The sequence below is a fragment of the Sinohyriopsis cumingii genome, chromosome 5 (genome assembly GCF_028554795.1).
Source record: "Sinohyriopsis cumingii isolate HCF-2022 chromosome 5, ASM2855479v2, whole genome shotgun sequence".
Classification (NCBI taxonomy): Eukaryota; Metazoa; Mollusca; class Bivalvia; order Unionida; family Unionidae; genus Sinohyriopsis; species Sinohyriopsis cumingii.
In genome coordinates, this window is record NC_142965.1 from 38,436,360 (window position 1) to 38,454,771 (window position 18,412).

General features: G+C 33.8%; 1 protein-coding gene across 1 annotated transcript; it reads right to left on the reverse strand.

The window, feature by feature from the left end:
• Positions 1 to 3,017: 3,017 nt before the first annotated feature.
• On the reverse strand, positions 3,018 to 12,779 carry LOC149798976 (BTB/POZ domain-containing protein 3-like). Its single transcript, XM_089957011.1, has 3 exons — positions 12,695 to 12,779; positions 9,139 to 9,416; positions 3,018 to 4,163 (listed from the first exon to the last, which is right to left on the reverse strand). The coding sequence occupies exons 2-3, from the start codon at positions 9,405 to 9,407 to the stop codon at positions 3,131 to 3,133; spliced, it is 1,302 nt and encodes a 433-aa protein (XP_089813137.1). The 5' UTR covers positions 9,408 to 9,416; positions 12,695 to 12,779; the 3' UTR covers positions 3,018 to 3,130.
• Between the last annotated feature and the right edge of the window lie 5,633 nt (positions 12,780 to 18,412).

Sequence of the window (18,412 nt, forward strand, 5' to 3'; positions counted from 1 at the left end):
GGGGGGGGCTAGCTTTACCAAGCCCAATTATACTCAAATGCATAAATATTTTAAACAGATTCAAAAAGCTACAGTCAGAACCGAAATCACCGTGGGAAGGTATATACGTCTATTGGTTTGGTTTTACGACAAGGAATAGACTAGATATATATCAAAATAATAAATTGGTTAAAAAACTGGAAGTCCCTAGAAAATTTAAGAATATAAAAGATTTACTACTAAAATATAGGGATGAGAAAAAACTATGGGAGTCGAATAAGAAACTAACATATAATTGGATAACTGTGAAGAAATTACCAAAATAAATCAGATGTAAAATCGAACAAGAAAATGTACATGTCAACTGGGAGAGAGCGTGGAGGCACTGGGCCAAACTAGGGTCCTTCAAAATCCAGAGCCTCTGCTTCAAATACATGCATACTGCATGGTTGACAGGAGAGGTGGCAGTGAGACGGCATATGGGCAGAGTATCGCCAAAGTGTCCACTGTGCAAAAAGGCCCCTTTCACTAAATATCATACTATAATACAGTGTGAAAATAGGAAGACTTGTTGAATAGGAGTCATAAACGAAATAAGCAAGGGAGAGAAATACAAAAAAGAAAATATACTGTACCTAGACGGGAAATTTACAAAGAGGACTCTATACAAAATAACAGAATATATAGTTGACACTATGAGGGCATGCGGGCAGATTATAACAATAGGAAGGAAAAAATATGAAATCAGTAAAATAAAATTAGATATAATTCCAAGAAAATTTTAAACTGCCTAAACCCTCTAAAGTTTATTAAATTTAAGATAATTTAATTACACACCCAATTATATTGGCCCTCATATAAACTCTTTATGTTCCTGGGGGAGGGAGAACATCAAGGTCAGGGGGATGGGAGGGAGAGCTTTGATTGGCCACCCACTAGGGGTGAGATACTGCCAGAGCGCAGGTCAGAGCTTCCATCTCATCCTCCGACCCAGACATGCACCCCGCCAAACCTTAGGAACCTTTAAACTCCATATTAAATCTTAAACATAAACTCCGAATTACCGAAATTTTTCAGTTTTAAATTTTTTTGGAGTACCTAATTTAAGACAGATAATTGTGTTACTCTCCTTCCTTGTTTAGATTAGAAGGGTAGAAGGGACAGGACAGGGTTCCTATGTGAGGGAAGTACAGGACGATGGCGTCATGGGGCTATGTCACATGGCGCTACGCGAAATGGATAGGCCTGTGAAAGAGTCTTGGAAAACACCCCCATATAGAATACAAACAAACATAACATGATCACATCACAAAAACACGCATAGCTTAAATAAGATACATCCCACTGATCTTTACTCTAAATATACAGCTCCCGTACTGTATGTTGATCGGTCTACTCCTTATAGACAAATAAACAATTTTGGAATTTTTTGAAAAATATGTAAATTTTAAAAAAAGGTGTTGCTAACTCGATTCAGGAGAAATACAATGAAACAAATAATTGTGGATCTTGAATCGAGCACAGCCTACCTATTTCTATTTTTAGCACATACCGCGAGGAACGACACACATAACCACTAGAGTAAAACAATAGGATTATTTTTTTTATAAATTAATATACCACACCGTTCCGATCACCAAAATTCTAAATTGCAAATAAAATTATGCAATATAACTTAAAATACATTATATTGGATTCTAAATCCAAAAGACCGAAATAAGACAACTGGGAAAGAAATTTGATATAAACTTGCTGTCTCAAACATGCAGACAATATAGCATACACACAATAGAGCACTCATACACATAGCAAACACGGAGACATAGGAGACCCCTAGCAAAGGTCACAAAAATTATTCTAGGGAAAGGACTCCGAGTAAGGTGAATAAAACCAGGCTCGGACAAACAACCCTATAGATAACACTAGGGAAAAATAAATACCCCATCAAAAATTTCAAACTAAATTTTTGATATAAAAATTCTTTTAAAATAAAACATACAACATATCTAAGGGGGAAACTCACAAACATAAAATACATTTTATTTTTATTTTTTGGAATGGGGGGATCTGTCTGGTACCCCGTCCAAAAAGATTCATATGTACGTTAATAACCGAGTGGCCTAGTGTTGTTGGCTGCGTCGGCTTTCTTTGATGTCGATCACTCAAATGAAAACATGGTGAATGTGATTAATCTTGACAAGTGTTTTATTTGTGCTCATAGAGACGGAAGTATTGTTTTAGTGTTGTTGATTGCCTCGGCTTCGACTGATGTTATTCACTTAGTCGAAAACACGGTGTAAGCATTGAACTTGCCAGGTCTTTAATTTGTGCTCATACGGGTGGTAATATTGCTTTAAATATTAAAATGACCGCCGTTTGCATCGGCATTAGTGTTATTATTTGGTTTTCTTTATTTTAGGTATTTGTAGAGGTTAAACCATAATATTAAATACCTACTAATATGCAAATTTTGACAGACAGGCAAAACCACGAATTTAAGTAACCACGAAAATGCCCTCTTTTTTTTTTTTTTTTACAGAACCACGAAAATTGAGCCTCAACGAAAATAAATGATACTAAAGTAATTGAACGTGTTGTGGATGTAGTCCTTCGATCTTTGAAGTTCTCATTTTCGCCAACATTCTTGATAACAGTTTTAACAGGTCTGAAAATCTGTGACATTTTTGCTAGAACAACACAATCTTTGGTTGACTCATAAATTGAACGTTTTTGATTCAGGCATATGCTCTCGGAGAAGGCATAGTTTCTTTTTAACTTGTATATGCACATCATTCTGTGCTATACAAACATGTAAATGTGTGTGTGTGTGTGTGTGTGTGTGTGTGTGTGTGTGTACTCACTGGTTTTCTTATTAACACAGCCATTAGATGGACACATGAAGTTTTATGCGGCTTAAAAGGCTTACCATTTGGCCTAAAGTGCTCCTTATATATATATATATATATATATATATATATATATATATATATATATATATATATATATAAGCAATACATATGCCATGCAATATTTATAGAACAAGCGATTGTGAAAAGAGAAATGAGTAACAATTGTAACTTCTTTTACATGACATAGATACGTCACAGTATACACATAGAGTCCTTGAAAATAAAATGTGTGAATCAGTTAATTACCTATTTGAGACATTGGCACATACTAACGCTTTAATTATCAACGTGTAATTCGAGAAAACGAAAGCTGATGGTTTGAAACGTTTAGCATTTTTCCGAACATTTTCAAGAAAAACTGCGTCATATGCAGTGATACATGTCATTTCTACAGTGAGATTATAAGGTCCTTTATCGCTGGGTAAGAAAACCCTATCCTTCAGTTGAATGATGTCCGGGCTTTTTTCGTGAGCTGGAGTTTGGAATGCGACATTCAAATCTAGTTCTTTGATTAAAATCTGTCCGCAAAATGCAGTATTGTACAAAACAGAATCTGGCAACGAACATTCGCTTGGTTTGCAATGAGACTGTTGGTATATCGTTTCCCATGGATGAAGCTCTATGCCCTCCAAATAAATGTCATGTGGGGACTCTAAAGTGATTTGATTCTGATATGCATTGAAGGGAAATTTAACTAATCTTGGTTTTCTAGGAATTATAGAATTACCAATATCTGCTTGTGATGACGGGGATCCCATATGGAGGTAAATTTTGAATGATTCATCCTGGTCGAGAAGAGATGTTTTCACTACATATTCTGTAAAATCAGAAAGAGACAAAGATGTAAGTCGAAGAAAGTAAAAAGCACTATCAAGAACTCTCCTCTTGTTGATGCTATTGAGATCTAGACATTGTTGCTTGCATTTATTTTTTGCCCATTCTAGACACTTCTTGACGATTTGGATTTCACTGGTATAAAAAAAATCGCCTGAAAGAATCACCTTAAGAGTCTCAACTGGAATGTCCATAAATCCTACAGATTCTAGTATCTCGTCTACTTTGTCATCTACAAAAGTACATGCTATTTCTTTGAGTTTTGTTAAATCATAGAAAACAGCCACGTTTAAGATTTGGCAAGCGTTTTCGAGACATATGCGTTTGGCAAGTTTTTCAGCGCATTCAGCCAGAAGATGATTTACTTGATACTTGTGGGCAAGTTTAATAACCTGAGTCAAAGAGTCTTCATCGAGATCTACGTTGTCAGTGTAGAGACACCTGGAACATACAAATCAAATTAAAAAATTCGTGTACTACAAACAAAAACAATCCTCATTCTGTTTAGTTAATTAGCTGAGGAACAATACGCGAGGCTAGGATGTACGTTAAATATGCATGCATTGGAACAGGTTCTTAAAAAAAATACTTTTGTGTTAAAAAAGTAGACTAATACAGGATACACACTTCATAAACTATGTTACACAAATTTGTCCTATAATGTTTGATGTGCTGGAAAGCTGAATTAACCTCCTTAGTGAAATTTGTTCATAATTAAATACAGGAAAACTGAAAACTGATCACATATAACTAGTGGGGGATACACCATAGCCCTCTTGGGGAATTCAAAGTTAGAGTAGGGAAAGACATCACTCTATAGAATGTTAACATAGAGATTGAGGTAATTATGTCCATGCATCAGAAATTACACGGACACGGAATATATGGACACATATGGGAACTTGCCATTGATTTGGGATACTACTGCCACCTAGAAAGACTTTAACATTCTGGGCTACTATGGCCTACTTTGCTAATTTAACATTTTGGGACACTATAGCCCACTATGGGAATTAAATATCACGCACGCGCCAGTATGATTATCTATGGGAATTTCACATTATGGATATGACTGTATGTCCCCTAAGGGAATTTAACACAGATGCGTCAATATGGAGTTATACGGTAATTGAAAATAAATGGAGAGTCAGACATACACACTAATAACAGGAAAGCGTCCCCTTTAAGAGACCAACACCCACTCTTACTGACCAACGCATGTCATTATAATGTAATACATATTTATAACAGTCAGAAACTCACCCTTTGTAACCAACACATGCTTTCAAAAATGTAACACACGTTATTTTCTAACCAATGCCAATACTTACAAACAAACGGATGATAGATGTCTCAAATTAGCTGAAATACACTATTTGTAGACTTGATAGTGCATGGCAGTTACATGTATATATAGTCTCGGCTTAACATTACTCCTACAATGCATCTGAAGAGGTGAATAGTGAACTTTCATCAAATGAAGTCTTTCAAACCCATGTTCTTTCCTATTCGCCAGAATATACCGAATACAGTAATGACGAAAGGGTCATAATATCTCAGGTATTCATTTTCCACCTCCGTTTTAATATATATATATATATATATATATATATATATATATATATATATATATATATATATATATATATATATATATACTGTTTTGAATTGACTCTCAATGAATTTCTTTGAAAACGTCATAGATTTTCTATTAGTCAATTTAAGTGATATAGTCTTTTCCTTAGTTCGTGTCAAACCGCTGCTGGCGTGTCGTCGTCTGTCTTGCTTTTATTATTCTTGTTGCAGCTGCTGCTTCGATTTTCTTGGAACTGTAGGATTCATTCTCTTGTACACTGCCAGTGATGCGTCATAAAACTCTATCTCTTCAACCCATCCACCCCCGTCTCTCTATCTCTCTCTCTCTCTCTCTCTCTCTCTCTCTCTCTCTCTCGATTGATCGATGTGTTTGAATACACATCCGAGTTCGGAAGCCAGTCTTTCGCTGCTCTAATTCCATTCATCTCTGAAGGACATCTGTTTTAATTCGCCTTTCCCCTTACAGCCGCCTTGTATGTGTCCTATTCATGTCTTACTACAGATTTCTGCAAGTCTTCTGGTTTCATTTTAAAGTTATCGAATTCGAACAGCAGTGATGCATGTGCTATCAATGGTGGCTAAAGATGTTGAGAAATTCCCAGTCATTGTATCGTGTGATTATAATATGTCATCAAAAGCGTTGATAACATCACTGTGGATATCAGAAGCCATTGTAAGTCAACCCCACCAAATAGTGCTAGTTTTCAACTCAGCCACAGTAAGGGTTCTGTACAACATGGACATGTAAACACTGTGTCGCTGATGATCGTAGAAATGCTATTATTCCACATTGAATTCGCCACGCAATACGTTATCCTGCGTTGTGATAGGTTGGTATAAAGTACTCTTTTGATGGGCTGAGCAACATAGCTTCTGGCTTGATATGCTTGAGTAAAAGACACGCTGCGGTTCAAGTGTGCTTAAACTAGTTTTAATTCGTTTTCTCACCAAACGACTTGCAAATTTGTATTGGCCTTGTCATTCATTCTCAAGAAAGCAAGAAGTGACATACAAAAAAGTCATAGACTAATATCTCGAGTATGATGTTTCATTCAGACTACATTGTCTTCGTAGAATCATTATGGACTATCAACTATAAAACATAAACGGTTGAACTTGTAACACGGATCGACAATGAAAACAAAGATATTTAAAAAGGATGTTGGAACACTAGTCGCTAGCAAAACAGAGTATAGGGCGACTAAAAGTTAAGTTGTGTTGTATGTATTTTAACTACGTTTTGTTGACAAACTCCAATGTAAGCATCTATTACCTTGAAAAGGGAAGATTTATTACAATTCCCATCTTCTGTGCTTCTCCTTTTGTATGTGTACTTGAATGAAACAAGAAGTACCAAACCCCACTCTGTTTATCCCTGATTGTAAGAGTGAGTATTCGTAATGATATAACATGGCTATTCCTTCTAGACCGGTTTATTTGTAGGTGGTGAAGGAAACATAACAGTATATGTTATTATCTAACCATACAAATCCCATTTGGTCTTCATCAGTTTTTTTAAGTGTAAATGTTTGTTTCAAATATTAAATGTGTCATTTATCGTACGATGCCTTCCTTTTTCGTTATAAGAGTTAGTTTTTGATGTCATATATGTGTGTGTTAGTATTATCATATTCGTCCCTTCGCCTGTGTGGTTGTTGGATTGTAAAGAGAGCGTTTATCATATCAACATATCTCCCTTTCCTCTCATCCGCTTTGATTTTTAAGCCAGAATGTTTGTCAGGGTATGTTATTTATCCTGCAATGAGATATATACACTTTTCCTTAATGTGGTTCGCTTGTAAATGTAAGTGTTTGTTTGTGTGCTATTGAACATTCTATAGCATATTTGCTTTTCGCTTTCATAGGTTTCTTTGAAGGCATGGATGTCTCCTACCTTGTAAAAGTGTGTCTAAGTTATCCTATCATACATTTATTTGTAATGGTGGGTGTTTTGGTGTAATATATGTGCGTAAATAATCCTTTCATGTGTTACGTATATTTGATTTAATTTATATTTGATTTAATTTGTGTTTGATTTAATTTGATTGTGAGTTTTGGAATCTTTTTATTTTCTTTACGTGTCAATGTAATGTAATATTGTTTACTAGGAATTTGATATTTTCCAGAATATTCAGTTTGATCCGATTCTTTCCATAAATACCTAATAATAGAAACACTGTTTCCTTTTTTTACCCAGGTCCTGGCCTTGTTTGAGGGTCAAGTAAACAACTTTTATTCTCGGAGTAAAATGATTGGTTCTAATCAAGGACATAAAGGAGCTAAGTGATTTTTTATAGCTTAACATGATCACGTGATCAACTATTTCGCAATCAGGCATTTCCAAAATTGCGAAATACTTAGTATCATTAGTGATGTATAGAGAGAAATCTCAGAATTTTTGGGCTTTCAAACACATGAGGTCAAGTTGTTGTTTTTTCTGTTATGAATGTTTTGGAGTTTTTAAGATTTATCTTAATTTTTCGGATTCTAAAAGAGTAATTCCTTTCTCTGGAAATATTTTGTGCTCATACAGAATTCTTGACAAAGACATTTCTTAAAATATTTATTTGGATTTCAAAGACCGGAGGATTAATTATTGTATTTCTACAAGTAACTGTAGACTTCAACACAGCACAAGTTACAGCATACGTCATCGCCTTCCATCTTGGATTCTTCGTTGGGACTCGAACTTGCATTCATTAGAACATTTTATTATTAGGACTTCTAAAATTTTATTTGTGGTTTATTCTTGGATTATTTTTGGATTTGATTCTTGAAACCGTAAGTTTTTTTATTCTCACTTTTACAGTATTTTTCCAGGGGAAAAAATTATTTATTACAATTTTTCGAAGCTTGTTATTTTGACTCTTTCTTGTGTTGCTGTTTATTCGAGCCTAAACATGTAATATAAGATATGCAATATGCCATACTTCTTCTGACACATTAGTTTGTATTTGGGCATGTTAGAATTTAAAAAATCATTAAAATTCAAATATAAATTTTAAAGTCAACATAAAGCATGAACTACTTTTCTCTCACCCAATTTGTTTTTTATGTTTGGGATCTGTCTTTAAAGAGATGTCTGGCCTGTTACAATATGCCTTAGTGATCCTACCATAACATATATCATTCTCCTCACACCTATTGGCTTGCAAGAGTCAATAAGTATGGGTGATAATCACCATCACATATTCTCTTCATTATTCAACCGCATGTTTTTAATTGCTAGTGTTGGATAATAAATATAGCTTCCTGGAGTTAACAATCTGTCGTGGTCAGTAAGGATGGGTGTTGGTCTGTGTAGATGGATGTCTGTCTGCCACTAGTGTTTTTTTCTCTCTTTTTCATTTTGTCTATATGTGTTGAATTCCAGCACATTCCCATAGCGATTTGTTCATGTTTAGCTCAAATACTGGGCCCTGCCATTTCATTTTATGTTGAATTCACATACTACCTGTATAGTTCTATTTGTGATGTTAACATCTCATGGGTGTCCATAATGGCCGACCAGTATGATAATTTCCCACATTAGGTAATACTTTCCCATAACGTAAAATTCCTATAATTTGCTACAGTGGTCGACACTGTTACTCTCCCATAGATGTCATAGTTATCAATCCCCAAGCTAATTTCACATAGCTGGCCATCCCCATATTGTATTGCTGCATGTTTTAATGCCCTACACCCATATTAAATTTGCACATATCACTGGAATGGCCCCTATACTACTAATATATATCGATCACACAAGACACTGATTTTTGGGTAATCGTTACATACATGCTTGGAAATTAAAAAAGGCTACAGTAATCCTTCTTACTTTAAAAATAGCCCGAAGGATTTCGCTGAAGCGTCTACTATTTCAACTTCTCTTTTACTGTCCAGCTGTCCAAAAAACATGGCCTGAAAGACTGAACTCCTCGCCGCCAAAATTAATGCATGCGCCTTCAACTCTACAACGCCTTCTTCGGTCTTGAAGGTAAATCTTACGTCTGTCCATAGTTCCTTTTCAAGCAGAGTGCAGAATGATTGGGAAAGTGATTGTTCTGTCTGCCAGCCGATGGTAAGCTCGGTTGCTTTGGCTTCCATAATAAGGATCTGTTACGAGAATGACAATAAGCTTATTGTATATTTTCTCGAGCATCAAATCAAGAAACACTTTTACAGTCATCCTCGAGTCCACCTACTTGTACGTTAAAATTCATAAAATTATAATGGCCCTATAATCAATATTGATGTCTGTTAGTGATTCAGAAATTTATGTCAGTTTTCACAAGTTGGAAGTTCCGACAGCTATCCGATTGTTTCAAAAAATATAATATTCAGACAGTTACAAGTATAGCAATGTTCATCAAGATTGTTCTGAGTGCAAAGAATATAGATATTTATATGGTTCTTGTAGAAAAAGAAGAACTTTTAAAATGCTATGCTTACAATTGATGAAAAGCTACAGTTGGGTTTTACAACGAATAACAGTGGCCATAAACCTTTCTATAATTTATTTTCTTCGAAAGTTTGGCCACAACAGAAAGAAACGGAGTTTACATTTATACACTAAGGATGGGTAGCCGCTGTCACTCGTCCCGCACTAACCTATCTTTCCACTAGCGAACAAGTTTTGTACCTTGAAATGTATTGCTAGGGAATACGTATACGCCAGATATGCGATAATAAATAACAGACAAGGAGTAGACGAAATATGTTCTGGATAGTGTAATGCTTCCCACGTTAGCCATAAATCTAAATGCGATATATTATTTGACAAAGCGAACCCCCAGAACTGTTTAAAATCATACATTGAATTGAATACTTTATCAAGCAAATACGAACTGTAATTTTAAAATAGCTTATTTTAAATCATGAATAATTCAGTCTAAGGAAACAAATGAAAAATCTTAGAAAGATTAATAAAGTAAGAATACAGAATGATAAAAATGTTTTAACTACTGAAGAGTATATATTTATATAGGACTTGTAAATAGTTAAAACGATGCTGAATAATGATATGGTATCAACGAGCATGCAAACTACCAGAAGAAATATCCAACATAATTTACAGTTACTATTTCACATCATAATAAAAATAAATAAATATATAATAGATAAAATAAACACCGTAGGTTTTGGTTATATAACTAACACTCACTTCGTCGGGAATTCTCATAAACATGTGGACTGAATGTCGTCATATATTTTAATGTCAGCTGCAATATTTTCATCAGGAGGTTTATATGAATTTGGCAAATAATCGAATTCTTTGTTGTTTGCTTGTGATTTCTTTTGCTTAATAACAGATAACATGACTGCACAGCATTAACTATGTCTTAATATGACTGTTTATACATTTTAATGTAATATTTATCCTCACCTTTGATAATGGTATTGTGTGCCTCATGTATTATGTTGAGTTGGAGATTATACGAATGACCAATTTATCTGTATAAAAAGCCATGGAGATTTCACATATCGAATGTAATTCGCCTATAATTCCTTGTACAACACCTATATTATTAAGAATAAATCGATCATTTTATTGATTGTCATCTATTTTAAATCTTCATATTCCAGCTGTAAATTGAATTTTCAAGTTGGTATTGTTTGATTGCTGATCGAATTTTTTTATCACCAAGTCAGTTATATACACACCAAGTTTTGCTCACATATCGACGTGATAGATAGATAGATAATTCCTATTAAAACTTGTAAACTTTAAGGTATAGATAAATTTGCATATATATATATAAATATAGGTATAATCAAGGGAAGTTACTGCTGACTTCTTTCATGTGCTGATGCCATTTATGTAAGGTGTTATTGTTGCTTCTATGGAAACTAAATTAGTATTGGAATTGCTGAATTAATAATTGAAATTGGTGGGAATTCAGAACTTTGAATTTTGTATTTATTTAAAGTAACAAAAAACCAGTCTATAACCATTTTCTCTAAATTGGATGCTTAGGCTAAAATATTTAAGTGATATATTCATGTTTTGTTTCAATTACATGATTAAGTGGTGACTTTTGTGAGTCTTAGGAATTCATAATATACTAACATTACCTAGAAATAATTGATTTCTTCAATTATTTAAACAACTTTTTCCCTGATATTTGAACTGGCTTAGCGATTTTGAACAAAAATTGTTAGTCTCAGTTTTTGGGAAAAATTGATGGTTTAGAATTTCCTAAAGCAATTTTATCTTTCTAGTTTTATTTGAAATAATGCATTTGTTTTAGCTAGTTTTCTTCTAAATTTAGAAAAATTGTAATTTAGAACTTTTTCTAACATGTTGAAAAACTGGTGGTCTATGGTTGTGTTTTCAACAATGTGGAGAAAAGGGTGGTCTTGTGTTTAAGAAAAAGTTTGAAAAATAGTCGACTATCACTTTACAAAATGTTTGAAATTGATGGAGGGTAAAAATCGGTTTATAATTTGTTGAAAATGAAGAATAATAGTAACATTACCTATATACCAGTCTTTTTATTTTTTCTTTTAAATTCTGGATAAACCGACTCAGTGGACAGCACGACAACACAGAAATGAAAGTAGATGTATGTGGCATGAACTAGACCCTAGTTGTGTAGCTAATTGGTGTAGCTAATTGACCGAAGTATGCTGTGGTAAATAAAACATATATATTAAGGTTTGGGTCAAGAAATCACAGATATGGCTTAGACCATATATAACTTGAGATCGTTCGCAGACTGTAAATATCAATGATGCAAACAAGAAATAATTCGTAATTTTCCATCATACATCACATTCTTACACTTTTTGTTTAAATGGCCACTTATTATAACAATTAGGGTTGCGGTGTATATTAATCGGAGCTCTTTTTGAAAATGTGTACGTCATCGTTAAGTTTGAGCATATAATAAACTGATGTACCTTTTATGTGCTAAATATTTAAGTGAAATAAAGAAAAGGGTTTTCAAATGTTTTTTCTTGAAGGCAGCTGTCCTTTATACAAGGTATCCGTTAAGATGCATCTCATCCGTTCTAGATCCTTTTTATCGGCGGCCATATTGAATTCCAGTAGTTTCCTTATAATAGGACGATTCAAATGCATTCTTTTTATCTCAATAATTTATAAAATATATGTATATGTTGATATAATTAGAAGAAAGCGATTTTATATCAGTTTTAATATTAATAATTTGAATAGATGATGTAGTCTCAGTATGAATTATTGAGAATGACCAAAAATGGTTGATTTATATAGGATCAACTGCCAGCTTTTAATTGAAACCTGTTAGAAAACTTATGTGACTTGAATCGATGCTGTGTGAGCTTACGAAAATGGAAAAAATATAAATTGAAGATATTTGCAGAAGAGGAGAATGAACATAAAATCTATTAGTTTTGGCTTCAAGACTTACCCTGAGTTAATTTGGAAAGTTTTCTCACTAAAACTCTGATGAACCGGTCGTAATATCGTGCAACTATCAACTGATTGTGTTCATCGAAGGCGGCCAAACTTTATCCAAGTGATCATGGGATGAACTGGGTAAAGTTCATGGATACATTGTCCGGAAATTAGGTCACCTGGATATCTTACGCATGTTTCATTCTTCATCCTTTTTGAAATTGTTATCTGATGCAAAAACAACGCATTTAGTTATCTTAGATGGGTAGGAATGTGGATCGCATACATTGCGTGTACTAGAAAGGGAATTAGTCACAAAACTTCACAGACTTGTATTTCATCATATTTCATCAAAACTGTTGAAATAGGAGAATACAAAGTGCGATGTGTAACGAGGAAAATTTAAGCGCGATTTAGCCAGTACCTTGCATCACTGAAAAGCAAGTTCATTGATATACATATATATATATATATATATATATATATATATATATATATATATATATATATATATATATATATATATATATATATATAATCTTTTCTATCTAGAATCTAACTATCAAGACAAGCAAAAAGGAACAAATGATACTCTTTGGATTCAATATCTTACACGTTGGAGAAATGTAAATTTACCTATAGTAAGGTTTGTATAAATTTTGAATCTGTCACTATCATACCGAACGTTGACCCAATTCTCGTTCTGAACGGTGGCCGATTACTTGACAAATAGGGAATATTGTATTTTATAGGAAATGAGAACATATGTGAATACCCCAGTAATAATTGTACTCAGATTTCCTTTCCGAATGAAGTACAGCTTAGCGACTTGGTTCGATGACAGAGATACCATACTTATTTTTAATCTAATCAGGAGTCTTTTCTGAATGAAGTATGGCCTAGTTACGTGGTGTGATGAAAGAGATACCAAACTCGCATTGCGGTAACTCTAATCAGGACTTTTTTTCCCGAAAGACGTATGGCCTATTTACATTATTTAATGAAAGAGATACCATACTAGCATTGCATTAACTCTGATTAGGACTTTTTCCCGAATGAAGTATAGCCTAGTTAAGTGGTTTCGTGAAAGAGTTACCATACTTAGTCATGTGGCGGTATGATTGGAAATTAATCTGATACCTGATAATCTGATAAAAATGTTTATATATATATATATATATATATATATATATATATATATATATATATATATATATATATATGAGCTAAGGTAAATAATATTTTTTTCTTACTTTTAAGTAAATATAACGCGTTTAAACAAAAGGTCATTGAAAGAAAGGTGTACTAAGTTTTTAAAAAGTAGTGGAGATTGCTGTTGTTAAGGGTTTAACGCCATTTTTAGCACACACGGCCGCCTGTATAATTGGTGAAACAAGAACACGGGAAAACCACGGTAAGACCCACCCACCAGGGAACATATTGGCAAACTTTCTCACATACCGACATTGCCCGAGCTCGATACTCGAACCCACGCGACAGAGGTGAGACGGCAAGATGGCATATATATATATATATATATATATATATATATATATATATATATATATATATATATATATATATATATATATATATATATATATTACGGGCGAGTGAACGATTTGTTTTACTAATGTATGACTGCAGGTAGTTGGGTAACTGTAACTGGCATTTCACAAATGGTCATTAACAAGCGCACCATGGATTAATAACGTCAGTGGCACATTGCGATCTGTGTGGTATAGTGCTTCTCGGACTGGCGGCGAAAAATCTAGAAAGGAAAACTGTATCAACACAAGTAATTAAACGTCAACTGAGACTGCGTGTGTCTGTATTAATGTATGTCTGTGTGTGTGTGTGTGTGTGTGTGTGTGTGTGTGTGTGTGTGTGAGAGAGAGAGAGAGAGAGAGAGAGAGAAATAACTAGTGCAAGTGAATAAGAAGTAAATTTCTTTACAAACATTGATCTCTTTATGTAACACTTAAAGAAATGCCAAGTCGCATCAGAAAATTCAAACTCTAGAAAATGAATCAAATTTAGTAACAGAGAACAAGAAAGCATTGTTAAAAATCATTCCCATAAAACGTAATCAATAAATTACGCTTCGAAACTCTATAACACTAGTCAATTTTACCGTTAAAAATGCTGTTACAAAAATTCCAGAAATTAATTCACTGCGTTTGTCAGGTACATTTATGGTCGATTCTTCACATAATTATCCATCTGGTTTGGTTGCTCCACGACCTTAAGGGCATTGGTAGTGCACAGTTCCGTTCAGGCGGGTGGGGGATGGTAGTCTCATTGTGATGCAATGGCTAAAATTATAGTAGTATTTATGTCCATGTCTTTCAGTTAAGTATCATGCACCATTTAGCAGTAAGAGCGTGAAAGAGTAACTTCTAATAAAAACAGTTCTATACCTTTTTGTCCACATTACAGCAATATGTAGTCTCTGTGTATTGAAAAAGGAAATTCCATCGACACTTAGGAATACACTATTTTATGGCAAGAAATGGATTTTGTATAAAAGCTGGAGAAGTCGAACACGAGTTGTATCTTTGCACATAATGTCTGCAAATAAAATGTATTCTAGTTAGTCCAGAACAACCTCAACAGTAGGTCCAAAAGAAAGGTACGAAGGTTTGTACTGGCCATAAGCAACATTGTATGATGAAGACAATAACGCAGTTCTCATTGTAGTTTTAGTAATAATAATAATAATGACATAATTTAGTCACTACCAATATGATGCTCCCTAAAATGAATATTCATGTTCTCTGCTCAAATGTCTTTCTGTACATGCTGTACTATATATTCTATCACAGTTGGTAATTCAGGTTTCTTAACTTTATTAATTAATGAATCTTAAGTTTCAATCTCTAAACAATTTCTTGATATCCTGATAATGGACACAAGGCAAAATGCACGAAATCTAAAACTTTGCTTCAGTATTATCTCTTGTTGTTGACCACCAGCCACATTAACCTACCTCCTTGTATCCTAGTTTCTAAAGCACCCAAGTCTTTGCAAATGACTACACTGTACAACGATAACAAATAATTTATCTAATGTTCCAATGACATACACTTAACATAAATAACAAGTTGGAACAAAATCAGAAATATTTCACTAAATCACCACTAACATGTACATAACTAATTGTAAAAATAAGTGTCATCTCTTTGCCTATACGTGGCCTATTCGACACAATGTACAAACCAATATAGAAAGGCATATGGATATTTACATGAATCCATGTCATATTCAACGTCATTAAGCATCTTTGTGTTATACTTGGGTTTAACATCTACCATTAGTGACACTAGATACATCAACCAGAACTGAATCAAGTATCATCTTGTAAAGTATGCATCTGCTTATATATCTGATCTGTTTGTAATTTTGTTAAAATTAGATTTGTTCTTTATTTAATTCACACTTTTGTTTTCTGGGAAATGCCTTCTCACATACTAACGGAAACTCATACCACAATTAGAATAGTTTTCACATTTTCAATCAAATTCAGTATACTTTACTTTTATACATAACTATAAGGTTTATTTAGGATAAGTAGTTAAGGGTGAGTACTTTTCATTTTCTTTAAACTGGTATTAAGAGCGAAGATGCATGAAATCAGAAGATATAAACTTTGGTGGATTAATACTTAGAGATGTATGTGCAGTGAAAGATGAGATGAAAAGAAGTAAACTGTAAACAAGCAAATTAGTGATTTTATAGTATGTATATCATGAATGGTTTGTAATTCTCTTTGCTATTATCAGTACCGACCAAAGCTATACTTTATATATGGAAAGTTTGATAGCTATCTGTTTACATGTATCCGTGTAATATGACTGTCAGTCAAGGGGCTGAGTTTACTGGAAGAAGTCACATGGCAGCCCTCATTACCTGGCATCGTGATGTTTTCCACGTGTGTTGTACTCAGTGCCCCGTAAATGAAATATCTAATGCTCGTTGCATCTTGATTAGTCTTTTTGAAACAAGATAACTACAATGTAACAGCTCAATACTACTGAATGTTGTAATCTATTGATCGTACAATACAATATCAAATTGCTTATTTTAACTCACATAAATACATTTTCCATAAAATAAATTGCTCCTGAACATTTAAATGAATGTTTTTAAGTTAATAATATATTAACATTAAACTCATTACGCAGTATACGTGATATTTGACTATACCACACTTACCTACCCGTAGAAGCTAATTCGTATTGCCAATAATCCCCTAAATGGGTTGAGAGTTTCCTCGATCTCGGAACGGAAGTTAATGTTAGTAACGTTCAGCAACGTTTTATCCGGCGCTATTGCGTAGTTACAAACATCAGTAATGGAACTATAGCCAGTTCTTTTATAATTTCAATCTCCTGAACATCGTGCTTGTACATATATGTGACACACGTTTTCTTGCCGTTATGTTTGTTATAGAGTTCTTGAAGCCCGGCATCAGAGCACATACATAAAACAATGTAGTTGGTAATACCTGCAACATGATAGATGTAACAAATGTTCTCCCTCTAACTGTGCAATTATGTTGAAATACGTCGAGTTTTTTAAAAGTCTTTTGCGTCTGATATTCGACCAAACTTCACAACCGTAAATGGCTGATGTTATCAAAATTGATTTATACAAACTGATGCAGGTAACAGGATTGGCTCTAGCTTCGATGGTATCAGTCCCTAAAAGAAAATAAAATGGTTTTCTGCCTTTAGTATAATCCTTGTCTACGTTTGTCAAACATTTCATATTGGAACACAGTAATGCCAACACGTTTAGTTTCATTTAAAATAGGTATAACATGATTGCCTTTATTTTCTCTTAAACTTTTCATGTGTGTTTCATCTATTGTAATTGAAAACTAATATAAAGCTCTTACTAACGTTGAAAGTGAAGTTACATTGTTACATATATCAAGTAACATTTGCACATGGATTGGTGTGTTCGCAAGCAGAGCTATAGCATCGGCTGGATATCCAGACGCAGTGGACCCACTCAGTAGCCCTAATTTTGACTCGGATACTTCTTGTACAAGGTTATTATCTTATTAACCTAAACATGGTATAAAAAGGTTGATAAAAAACATCCCTGCCGAATGCCCCATTCTGTTGGAACAGGGCTTCTGATTTTGATTCTCTCATCAGGACAATGCTTTATATATCTGAGTACGATTAGCTTATTACATGTAAAATCTTTCCTTGAATGCCCAGTTGTCTTACTTGTACGAAAATTTCAGCGTCATGCATAGTGTCAAAGGCCTTTTAAATATCTAACAAAGCAGCAAACACTCATGATCCTAGCGCTAAAGTGGAAGCATTAACTTCGTGTAAATTGAAGGATAATGCTACATTACTCATTTCCCTTTGAAACACATGTTGTTCGGTATTAGAGAAGTTATATATAATGTACTTATACACAATCCAGTTAATCTATTGGATAAGCACTTTTTAAATAGTTTTTATAAAACGAGAAACAAGGAAATGGTTCCATAATTGTCAGGGTCAGTTTTAGTTTTTCTTCCACCTTTAAATATGGTCACAATTAACCCTACATTCCAAAAGTATAGAACGTAACAATGGTCTATTACCCTCTTAAAACCAGTGTCATTAACTAAATGCCTTTTTTTCTAAAAAATATTAAGCAAACAATCGAGATATTTCGTCCGGTTCAGACGCAAATTAGCCATCATATTTTAATCAAAAACAACATT

Coding starts and splice junctions, on each gene's coding strand:
- LOC149798976 (XM_089957011.1), bottom strand. CDS start 9,407: ATGGAAGCCAAAGCAACCGAGCTTACCATCGGCTGGCAGACAGAACAA. Junction 4,164..9,138: donor TCCTTCGGGCTATTTTTAAA/GTAAGAAGGATT, acceptor TGTATGTTCCAG/GTGTCTCTACACTGACAACG.